Source organism: Nilaparvata lugens, chromosome 11 (genome assembly GCF_014356525.2).
Source record: "Nilaparvata lugens isolate BPH chromosome 11, ASM1435652v1, whole genome shotgun sequence".
In the NCBI taxonomy this organism is placed as follows: domain Eukaryota; kingdom Metazoa; phylum Arthropoda; class Insecta; order Hemiptera; family Delphacidae; genus Nilaparvata; species Nilaparvata lugens.
The window spans coordinates 36,048,352-36,061,290 of NC_052514.1; the positions used below are offsets into that span (position 1 = coordinate 36,048,352).

The 12,939-nt window shown below is 33.7% G+C and overlaps 1 protein-coding gene across 1 annotated transcript in view; it reads right to left on the reverse strand.

Annotated features, from left to right (window-relative positions):
• Positions 1 to 4,671: 4,671 nt before the first annotated feature.
• Positions 4,672 to 12,939, reverse strand: part of LOC111054939 (homeobox protein vnd-like) — a 36,694-nt gene continuing 28,426 nt past the window's right edge. Inside the window, exons 4-6 of the mRNA XM_039438326.1 lie at positions 10,659 to 10,891; positions 8,776 to 8,993; positions 4,672 to 7,576 (exon numbers count right to left, since the gene is read on the reverse strand). Of these exons, the coding sequence (XP_039294260.1) occupies positions 7,348 to 7,576; positions 8,776 to 8,993; positions 10,659 to 10,891 (680 nt within the window). The 3' untranslated portion in view covers positions 4,672 to 7,347. The remainder of the gene's footprint in view (positions 7,577 to 8,775; positions 8,994 to 10,658; positions 10,892 to 12,939) is intronic.

Here is a 12,939-nt window from a genome sequence, read left to right on the forward strand (position 1 = left end):
GTCAAAATTATGACTCAGCTGTTGAGATTTGTAATCATTCAATCAGGTACTTAGTGCCGATTGCAAAAAAACCGGGTAATTTTCAATCCTGATTAATTCCAGTGGATCCATCTTTTTGAAATGGTCTGCTCTGTTTTGATTCACGTGAAGTTAATCAGGATTGAAATCTAACCGGCTTTTGTGCAACTGGGCCTTTGTGAGGGAAATTTTTGCCTTCCCTTTGGGAATTAATCTCGATTTGCTGTGATTAGATAGAACATTTCTGTATGAATGTTATTATAATTTCTTCTTTCGTAATACATTTCTTATGCTTTAGTACTCCAGAGCGAAGCTCGGTCCCCGATATTTATAGTAAGGCTATGATGCATTCATTACTTGTTAGTAAGTATATTGTTCACTTGTTGCATTCTTATTAGCAAGTATTGTTCCGCCACTGATAGACCTATGTTTCAACTAGACAAGAAAGTGTTATGTCGAAAGTAAAAGGGAAAACATAATTTTCATCACCAAACATCAGAATACAATGAGGTGAATGAAGCTATGTGATTGGCTGTTGGCCGAGAGCACTATCATTGGCTGAGACAAGCCACGCATACAGCTTTCCAAACGTAGTCACGAGAACAAATTTAGAAATACTACGAGTAATAACTAACAAGAACAAATATGAAATATATTGATAAAATTGATTTATATAATTTCGTTACCGCCTTCATTCTCTATTTGGTTTTGATGGTGACTGAACTTTTGTTCTTCAACGATTCTAATGACTATATTTGGCTTACTGTGGGCGTTTCTAGTCTCGGCCAATGACTGAGCTCAACCTTGGTCGTCAACTACGTATGGCTTCATCTACACTATTTATTCTGCTGCTCTCTGATCATTAGTTATTTATAATGGTGCAGCAACCTTTATCTCTTTCTAGAGATAACGAGATATAAAATATAAAAGATAGAGATAGAGATACAGTACAATCTCTATCTAGTATCTCTTACTGGTAGTTTACTCTCGAAACGAGAGAAAAGTTTTTTCATAAAACAGTGATTTTGTCAATAGATTTTAAGTCGTTCTCTAAATAGACATATTACCATCCTCGATGAATGAATAATCTATATGCATAATTTCAAGTAATTCAGTCCAGTAGTTCAGACGTGATGATTGATGTGTCATTCATGAATTTCATATCCAGTACGTGTATAAGCACAGCCACCTCTAATACAAGGCCGCGGCCTACGATATTGCAACGTCGCAGCGTAGGCCTACAATCTAATATATGATTGGTGAAAAAGATCAGCTGGCCTTGTATTAGAGGTGGCTATGGTATAAGCCAATAACTATACTATCTTCTATCTATAGACTATATATAAAAGCGAAATGGCACTCACTAACTGACTGACTGACTGACTGACTGACTCACTCACTCATTCACTCACTCACTCACTCGCATAACTAAAAATCTACCGGACCATAAACGTTCAAATTTGGTAGGTATGTTCAGTTGGCCCTTTAGAGGCGCACTAAGAAATCTTTTGGCAATATTCAACTCTAAGGGTTGTTTTCAAGGGTTTAAAGTTCGTCTTTTAGCATGTATATCATTCTTCTCCCAATCTCTTAATTATAATTGAAATTTCCATATCATATGTTACTATAGAACTATAATCTAGCTAGAGTACCTCTTCGAAACAGTTGTTAACTGGCAACTAAATTAACTTAATAATTTTGTCAGGTTGGTATTAAGTTGAGTTGACTTTGTTAGGTTGGCACCAAGTTGAAGATTTAAATGCATTTATCGCGGAAAAATAATTGATTGGGCACTGCTACTTCAATCCTGGGAATATTATATTACTAGCCGTCAGGCTCGCTTCGCTCGCCATATCCGTTTAGCCAGACGTTTAGTCTGAACCCCCGACTGGATTGTCCTAACATATGATAAAAATGCTCAAATGAAAAATGCAGGCGAGCGAAGCGAGCCTGCTGATCTCATTTTTGGACGATTCAGTCGGGGGTCCAGGGGGCGGAGCCCCCTTGCTAGACGTATATGGCGAGCGAAGCGAACCTGACGGCTAGTATTCTATATAATATCATTTACTATATTATAAATTATAGAACATAAGTAATTTTGTTGTTAAGAAATGTTCCTTTTTCTGATTGGATACCACGTTTTAATTGCTGATAATTCATGCATAATAAATTCTTCATTTTATTTAATTTAATTCAATATAATTGAATCGATCAATATGTACTTGAAGTATTGTGAAAATGGAATATAAATACAGGTATCGTATCGATCAATATGTATTTTCAGTGAGCCTATTGTAAAAATTGAATATAAGAATATATTTGACTATATCCAGATATAGTGTCAAATTAAATTTCTTTGTTGTACTGTACTTTTCATTGTTCACTATTATAGCTTTTTTCTCCGATACCCACTTGAAAGATATAGGTTGCCGTCTTCGAGCCAAGTAAAGTCTACAGTTTTTAAGTTAAAGTCACCCACAATCAGCTCAACCTAAATTCAAAATCAACGCTCGTATTATCATTGACAACTCACAAAATGTCAATAAAACGTCTGACAGGTTTTGTTTGCATACTGATACGGGGAACAGGATCAATCAATTAATTACTAAACACACAAAAATGTTATCATTTAACTTCGTTTTTATTCATACATTCATTCAGGTTATTTTCATCGTTAACTCAATAATACTCTTATTATAATCTCTCAATTATTGTTATTTATATAGGTAATATTTAATAGATTTCTATATACACATCACAATGATTAATTACAATTTTCTAGAGGTGCGTACAGACTTATGCATCACGAACACGCGAATTTCGTTTCTCATCACCTGTTTCTATGTTTATCCTATTATATTAAGCGAGCAATTTCTGTGTATATTTTTATATCTGCTTATTTGTGTTTAACGGATTTCGAAAACGTCTCTAACGATTTACACGAAATTTGGAACATAGTAGGTTCATGATATAGAAATTCGATTGCTCTAGGTTTCATCTTTGGGGAAAACTCGCTGAACGACATTAAAAGGATAATTCATGCTTGGCTGAAACTGCTGTGGATAGTAAAAAACTCAAAAAAAGTGAGTGAGCGAGTATGTGAAAAATCAAAATATCGCATCCCCGAAATTCATAAGATGACATATAGCCAGCTGTGAAATATAAACACGATCATTTTAGAGAATTGTGTTCTGTTTATCAATAAATAAAAATAACGAGCGAAGCTCGGTGCCCCGATATTTATATCTTTATTTGTATAAAAACAGTAAGGGCCGGCTTCCGAGCTCGGGATTTAGCTAAGTTCTAGACTTTAAACAGCTGGAGTCAGAAAATTGACTTTCCAAAACGGGGCGTAGTCGCAGTTTTTATGATAATCTTTATTTTCTCATTTCTATAAAATTGGAAACGTTTTCCCTTGACGAAATGAGACATTCCTAAATAATTCAAAATAGCTGAAACTTCACACTATTTTCTCTTTATTTTATTTTGTGTTCTATTTTCTAGTTTTTCGACATTTAATTTTAAAATCGTTAGTCGTTTTACTGTGACTACGCCCTGTTTCGGAAAACCAATTTTGTGACTCCAGCTGTTTAAAGTCTAGAACTTAGCTAAATCCCGAGTTATATACACACATCGATTTTTCTCTGTCCTTATAAAATTCTATTAGATTAAACAGATTATGTTTGTCAAGTTCCGTTGAATCTGATATAATCCTATATCAGATATATTCAGATATACAAGACTAATATCGGATATATTATCTGCCATAAGGACAGCAAAAAATCGTACGCCCAAAAATCCATGTGTGTGTAACTGGCTTAAGATACTGATATAATCAAGCATAGAATCAGCTGATGAAAAGCGAAACGTGCGTGTTCGTGGCATTTAAGTCTGTACGCATCTTAATACATCTATATAATGACAATTATTAAAAATTACATCTCAAATTTTTCTACAGTTTCCTATTTACAAACACTATATTTGTTCAATTTTACAAAATGCTATTAATGTAACAACAAATTGAAATAGTAAGATAGTTTTATCTGTACAGTACCTGATTAGATTTGTTCTATTAGCTAATAATGACTTAGATACTAATCATGAGTTGATTTTAGTTTTCATTTCACCATCCATAACCATATTGTTAGTTCTTAAATCGATGCTGATTCAATGGTTAGGAATGTGCTTTTTAATAATAGTTGTAAACTTATATTTGGAATGTATTATTCACATATTTTATTATTCACATCAATTTTTAGTGGAACATGAGTTTTTAGCCATAAATGTATAAGAGTTCGAATAATATTAATCAACACATGGAATTCCTGAGGAAAAGTATCAGAGATAGGTAATCTTTTTCTTCAATGATTTTTAAACACGGTAGGTTGAGTGAAAATAATAATATTCATCAATTTTAAACTGTGGGCCGATTTCCAAGCTCGGGATTTAGCTAAGTTCTAGACTTTAAACAGCTGGAGTCAGAAAATTGGCTTTCCGAAACTGGGCATAGTCGTAGTTTTCATTATTATCTTTATTTTCTTATTTCTATAATTGGAAATGTTTTTCCTTGACGAAATGAAACATTCCTAAATAATTCAAAATAGCTGAAACTTTAAACTATTTTCTTTTCATTTTATTTTGTGTTAAATTTTCGAATATTTCGAAATTTAATTTAAACGTTGACTGCGACTAATTCATATTCAAATTCAAATTTTATTCAATCCAATTCACAATATTTACAAATTATGAGAAAAAAATCATACTGCTCAACAATATTGGAGTAATAATTTAAAATTAAAAAGTATATAAAAGTCTAATTATTAGACAATAACTTCAGACAAGAATTCGAACATGCTACGGGGAGTACGGGAACATGAAACGGGGACTACGCCCCGTTTCGGGAAGCCAATTTTCTGACTCCAGCTGTTTTAAGTCTAAAACTTAGCTAAATCCCGAGCTTGGAAATCGGCCCTAAGTAAAAGTTATATTTTTCAATATTTCTTTGGTAATAAAATCCCTCCAATTATATAAGATTATAAAATTATGGTACAATATTCAAGATGAAAAGCTTGTAAATCAGGAACTTTTATCAATTAGAATTATCTAGGAGCTTCAAGCTAGAAAGTCCCCGAATAGGAAGTCATATTGGGTAGGTATCTCAGGCTTATTTTGTGGAATTCCACATTTTCAGAGAATATAAGAAATAATATTCTTGAAATCAGGACGGTCTGACAATGTTGTTTCCGCATACTACAAGTACTTTATACTTTAGTTTCAAATTCTTGTTTATTTTTAATGTAAATTGAGTACATTACACATTTTCAGAGAATATATAAGAAATATTCCTGATATCTTATTTTATTCTTTATATATCTTGATTCTTAAATCAGGACGGTCTGACAATGTTGTTTCCGCATACTACAAGTACTTTATACTTTACTTTCAAATTCTTGTTTATTTTTAATGTAAATTAAGTACATTACACATTTCCAGAGAATATATAAGAAATATTCCCGATATCTTATTTTATTCTTTATATATCTTGATTCTTAAATCAGGACGATCTGACAATGTTGTTCTCGCATACCCCAAGTACTTTTTACTCTACTTTCAAGCTCTTGTTAATTTCAAATTCAAAATTGCAAATACATTACTAAATTTCCAGTTCCAAGAATAATGACGTTCCTTCTCAAGCTTTTATTTGAAACCCAACGACAAGATTAGAAGCTTTTTAAAAGTTTTCTTGGGTTTTCACGTCATAAATTAATATTAATTCATCTATCTTTAGTGATGAGATCAACCGGAAAATACTCAATATATTTCAACGTTTTTGCTCTTGAAACTACGTAGCTAATCCAATTCTTATCAGTTTTGAATAATTTACTGCCAACGTCTTTGTTCCATGTAGCGGAAATCACAAAGAGTTATATAAGAATTTGCTATTGAAATTGGAATTCAGGAGTTCTGTTCCATGCATTGAAATTAAATTTATAATGTACTTCCAACTTTTACAATGAATTAATCATAATCCTATGATTCCCTATAATCTTTCTTTGACTGGACTACAAACAGATGTATGAAAATTTGCAATTGAAATTAAAATACAAGAGTTCTGTTCGATCAATTGATTATTTTCATAATGTATCTTCGACTTTCTAAATAAATCAATCAATATTATCAACATTTTTCCATAGTCAAACATCAACTGATCCATTGATCGAGTGGCCAATCTATCTTGAACAATGAAAATGTCAATTGAAAATAAAATTTACAAGATTGTAGGCTACAAAACTTGGAACTTGAATTGTATAAAACATATTGTTTTTCACTTAGTGGCTATTTAGCTGATGTCTTTATGTGTCATCACACATTACACTTATTACTTTCCACTAATACAACCTGTATTTTACTGCACAACCAGCGTTGTTCTAGAGCTGTGAAACATGTTTATCCAGCTCACAAGACTTGATTCTAACCACTCATCAAATAGGACACAACTTTTAGCTAGACCAACACTGTTCTGTGGCTATTAAGAAACTTGGTTCTCACTTCAAATTCACAATAGTAATTGACTTTGATTACCTCTTACAGCGCACATATTGTGTGGAACCAAGACTGATGTATGTTTGTGAAACACGAGTCCCATTCAAGTTCACAATAATTCACTTCGAACAATTCTAATTGGACATTTATTGAGTTGGGACTGCTTTGCACTATAGTTATGAAACATGGTTACCAGTCTTAGTTCAAAACCTCAGTTCAATCACTTTTTGGGACATTTATCACATATTGTGTGGAACCAAGACTGCTGTAAGGTTGTGAAACACGAGTCCCACTTCGAGTTCACAATAATTCACTTTGAACAATTTTAATTGGGAATTTATTAAGTTGGACCTGCCTTGCACTATAGTAATGAAACTTGGTTACCAGTCTCAGATCACAACCTCAAATCATTCACTTTCTTAGGATATTTAATGCATTGGACCAGCTTTGAGTTGTGGTTGTGAAACAACCTTCCAGTCTGAGAATACAACCTTAGTTCAATCACTTGCTGTAGGACGTCTTTCAAATTGGACCAACTCAATGGTTGTTGTACGTGGTACTCTATCCCAGATTACAACCTCAGTTTAATCACTTACTACATAGGACACTAATATCGTTGAACCAGCCTTGCTCTGTGGTTGTGAAGCATGGTTCTGAATCGCACATCAAGACTTCAATCACATTTCACAATAATCTATTTTGATCACTTTTCACAGTACACTTATCGATTCTAACCAGAACTGCTCTACGGTCGTGAAACACAGGTCTCTTGCCTAGTTCACTCAACTACCACCAGGTTCGTGGCGGTTGCGCGTGTGGATGAGGGTGCATGAGTGCATGTGAGTAGCCAGGCATGACCAGTTGTTCGTTTTTGGAGGTACTTGTGCAGGGTTTGCCATCTCGAACCAGGACTGGAACTGCTACCCGACGGGGAGAGGCTAGGGAGGCACCCCCTTGATCCACTCCCACCCCAACTCCCATGCCCTTTTCCTGTTGGGCTCGTTTCGTCTTGTACCTGCACAAAAATGAAAATACAATAAATTTAATTTTCATAATATCTGCATCAAATAATATTCTTACCAGATCAAAATGAATTCGAGTAGTCAGATCAGAATGTAGAGTGTACCTCTTCAATGATCTCACATATTTGGGAAAAGGGAACAAAATTAGTGATTTAATAATAGAATAGAATATTATACAGTGCATTTTTCATCCATCTTATACATGTAATGGAATAGTCATAATACTTTAGATTATAATAAGTTCATTTTCAATCAATAGCATGTATGATTTCCTCGTTATGGTGAATCATACTGCTGTATATGATTTAAATGTAATATTTCATAATAGAAGTAATAGTTCATTCACTTGATGTACTACTTTCCAAATTCAGTCAGAATAGTGACAGTCCAATCATAGTTTTGGTGGAGTGTAAACGTAGACTATTCCTCTGAAGCTCTTAGCTTCTGTCCATTATGATTCTATCTGTCAGCTTTTATACATTTTTTTAAAATACATTGACATACAGTATTTGTGTATTGTATACATATCCATTTCTTATCTATCGTATACTCTAACCTCATCATTCACACAAGGACTTGATCGAATAAGGAACTTATGTGTGAGCATAATTGAAGAAATTGTCATTACTATTACTACATATTATTTTTAAAATTTTGATTTAAATTTGTATTTTTATTTTTCATTCATGTGTTTGATTGTCTCTTTACACGTCATATATGACGACTGTTCATTGAAATCATGAAGTATTTTAATTATGAAATTTTCATTGATGTATAAAAACTTATCATGTCAACGAGTAATCACAATGATATTATGAGTATTATCATAGAGAAACAATAGCATAAGTAGATTTCACATGGTATAGGGCGTTTATGTCGCAACTTTTACTGTTTATCTCAAGCCGATTACTGTTAATTATTGTCGAATTTTACCGTTTTGTAGGGGTGAGAGTGTATGAACGGCACAATATGAAAGACTACCAGTGTCACACAGCTTCACGGGAAAGGATTACATGAACTATCGGCTTGAGATAACGGTAAAAGTTGCGACATTAACACCCTATACCATGGGGATATCTACTTATGCTATTGTTTCTCTATGGTATTATTGAGCAGATTTTTCTTCCTCTATGATACAGACTTATGATAACAGAACGATAAAGGGAAAAGGTAATTTTTGCAGATTGCTCACCTATGATTCTGGAACCAAATCTTGACCTGCGTGGGAGTGAGACGGATGATGGAAGCGAGGTGCTCTCTCTCTGGCGCCGATAGATAGCGCTGCTGTCGAAATCGCCTCTCCAGCTCATACGTCTGCGCTTTGCTGAACAAAACGCGTCGTTTGCGTTTTTTCTGTCCCGCGTTCGGGTTTCCCCCCGCACCGCCTACGCTGCCTTGTTCTTCTTCTGCCTGTTAGGACAAGCGGGGAAATGGAAAAACCGGTTAAAACCAGGAAAGAAAGTCAGGGGAAGGAAGAAGATCTATAAAATTATTGTTAAACAAAAATTGTATTGAAATTTTATGAACCTATTCTACTTTATTTGGATTCTCGTTTGATAATTATTTTAAACTTATTAGCATTTGAACGAATTCAATCAGTTAATGCCATTAATCCGAAGAAGAGTCAGTTACAATAAATTCACATTCAGCTACATTTCAATTATTAGCTGGCTTATCAGCTGTGCTAATATTGAAGTTGTGTTTCTTTTTTGGCTCAAAATTTTGCAAAATTACTCAAAAATTTTCAATTTATAGAGATTTGAGTGAGATATTTTTCTTTTTAATCAGTTTTCAAATATCAAAATTCAAAATTTTTAGTTTAGTCATTAGTTTTGAAGTGGAAATTGGACTTTTTAAAGTGAAAGTGAAATCTTAACCTTATTCTTTTTTGAAACTTTTATTTTTAAAGTTTGAGAGAACACAGTTTTGGGCTATGCCTGTTGTCTTCTCCCAATCATATTATAATTATGATCTGTAATTGCCAATGAAATAAATAAATAAATTCGAAAAAAGGCTCCTCTATACATGGAGATCAACCTCCAATCTATTCCATTAACAAGACTGATTTATAGAGTAACAAGATCTCTTACGTAGGGACCATACCATGAAACCAACACAAAAATAATCATGATAATTGTTCGAAACTCTATAATCACAACAAAACTACAAACAAAAATATCCTCTATGTAACTAATATTGTTATAATATGATGTTCAAGAATTTTTACTGGTTTTTCACCTCTATGGAACAAACACATTCATACAGCGTAATTTATCTCAGTATAATCACAGAGAAACAATAGCGTAAGTAGATATCCCATGGTATAGGCCGTTTATGTCGCAACTTTTATCTGTTACCTCAAACCAACTACTGTTGATTATTGTCGATTTTTACTGTTTTGACCGGGTAAGAGCCTATGAACGGCACAATATGAGACTATCAGCGACATAAAGCTTGACAGGAAAGAACTACGTGGACTATCAGCTTCAGATAACAGTAGAAGTTGCGACATAAACGTCCTATACCATTGGATATCTAGACTACTTATGCTATTGTTTCTCTATGGTATAATCATCTTCATTACACAGAGGTTCAACTGGAATGTTCATCTAATTTGAAGGAGAAAATATGTAATGTGTATTTATTTTCTTGTATGATTTTTGTCGGCAAAATCAATTAATTTTGAAACAATTATTATCGAAGTATTCAATGAAAAACAATATTAATGTAGTGTGTGCTTCTTAATAGAACAATATAAAAATCTTGAAGCACCCATTATTCTTTTTAAAAACATTGAAATATCTAAAGTTGAACTATTTCAATCTTTCTTGAAAAAATAAAGGGTGCTTTAAGATTTTTATATTGTTTTATTAATTTAAAAAGTAGCCCATGACAATGAAGTATTTTTGTGTGCTTCTTGTATGATAATTCAACTGGAATGTTCATCTAATTTAAGACAAAAAATGTGTAATATATTATACTTCCTGTATGATATTTTTTGGTAAAGTTCATCATTGTGATTAAATTATTTCAAAAATAATAATTGCCTAATCAAAGTAAATTGTAGCTACTTACATCCTCCTCGATCTCTTCCTCATCGCCATCCTGAGGGTCGTGCAGGTCACTGGTGAGAGGAGGGAGGGATGGTTTGAGGGGTGTGGAGGAGGTGGTGGAGGCTGAGGAGTGGAGGGTGAGGGGTGAATGAGAGAGATCAGTGCCGGTGGGAGAAGTGCTGTCTGGTGAGGCTTGCTGCTGTTGGTGGTGTTGTGCTGACGCTGCCGCGTGTAGCGCGCCTGCCATGCTAACTCCTGTCAACAAATATTGAGAATTGATAATGAAATAGAATTATAATAACAGTCAACTTGAAAATGTGACGTGTGTGGTCCCGAAACCTTGGTCCTGTACCAAATAGAACTGTGTAGAATTTGACAACATATTATGTGTGTTTTTATTTCATTAGGAAATTAAGTTTCTTGTAAACAGATTTTCTTATTCGTTTATTCATATTCTTCGAATTTATTGTGCTAAGCTTCCACAATGCTCCCTCCTGGAAACAAAAATCTGGTGTCAAGTTACAGTTATTTCTAATCAGATTGCGTTTACATTTGACAAGTTTCCTTGAATTCAAGTTTTCTCACTTGAAGTCAAGTTTACCCGAATTCAAGTTTCCATCACCTCAAAAGTATATAATGGAGAAGTAGATAGTCTAATAAATTGATCTCGATATTTTCATACTTTTTTCTTGCTTCATACTTTTCTAATTATAGAAATGTATCTTTCTTATAGAAAAGTATTTTTTCCTCCACCTACTGTCTAAAGTACTTACTCTACTCCCTGAAACCTAATACTAAAGTGTCACTTTTTCGCTCGAGGTAGTAAAAAACAGAAAAACTCCCTAGGGAGTAAAAGTGACTCCATTTAAATAACATGGGGAGCATCTCTATTTTGAAACTTACATTGTAATAGGTTAGAAGGTCTAAGCTCAGATGACAAAGCATAATAGAGGTGTCTGTCATTGAGTCAACTGAATTCAATACCACAACCAGAAATTTGATCAACTCATGAAATATATGTTTGTATGATAATTATTATATTCTCAATATTAGTAGACGATAAAAATTCATACAATTCTTAAAATATTTTATTCTATTCAAAATACCAGTCAACAAATATTTTTGATCTGCAATTTTCAAATCTGAACCGCGTGATCTGGAATCAGCCATTTTTGGTAGCTGCCCAGCTGATATAATTGTTACAACTTTTGCCGATAGATAGCGCAATCGGCAGTGCCAATCAGACGACCGGTTTCTAGGTTTTAGATTTAGGTTATGTTGTTAGGAATCATTGTCACCAATACGTAAGTTATTAGAATGATTTTATTTGCAGTTTCTATAAAAAAATGTAGATGGAGGAAAAATGTTGTGTACATCACGAGCGAAAAATACTTTCTCTCCCTCAGGAAAATTGCTGCCCTCGGCTTCGCCTCGGGCTTCAAACTTTTTCCCACAGGGAGAAAAAGTCGTACTTTTCACTCTAGATATACAAATAACTATTTCCTATTAGTTGTTATCATACATTCTAGTCCCAGCCTTAACATTTACATGGACCAGGACATTTCTCTCCTTAGTGAGGTCCACGTTATAATGACAGAGGAGAACAACGTTGCCGATCCTCTGCCTTGTCAATGTTTTCTATAGACGGTAGCTGGTACAGGTTTATTGATGTAATATTAACGTTCATTCTTGTTTAAAATTATCAATTATATTTTATTAAGTAAGAAATTATATTTTTCAATAATTTCATAATGAATTTTCATAATAAGGATGGAATATTTTTTTAATTAGTTATTAGTTCTACATTGATAAAAGACGATCTGGCAACAGAACAAAGCGAGAAAGAGATAGCGCTATACGCTTTGTTGAATGATAGACAAGGATAGCAATACCATTGCTAATCAAACACTGCCATTATAACGTGCACCTTACTATACCAATATTGAATCTTCTCTGTATTTCGCTACTAATAATAATAATAAATAATATCGAGTGACCTGGCTGGCTCAGGTCTGGTGTCAGAGTTTTCAGGTCGCAACTGATCAATTTCAGGGCCTCTGACATGACCTAACGACTGCTTTTTAGGCAGACAAATTAGGCTACTACAATCCCTCAATCAGCCTAGTGACAAATACCAAATTCGTTGGTAAAACTATTTGATACAGCCTGGTTGCACAAAAGCCGGTTAAATTTCAACCGTGATTAATTCCACGAAAACCAATTAGAGAAGGTTTTTTTGAAAAGACGGCTCCTCTGATTGGTTCTCAAGGAATTAACCACGGTTAAAATTTAACCGGCTTTTG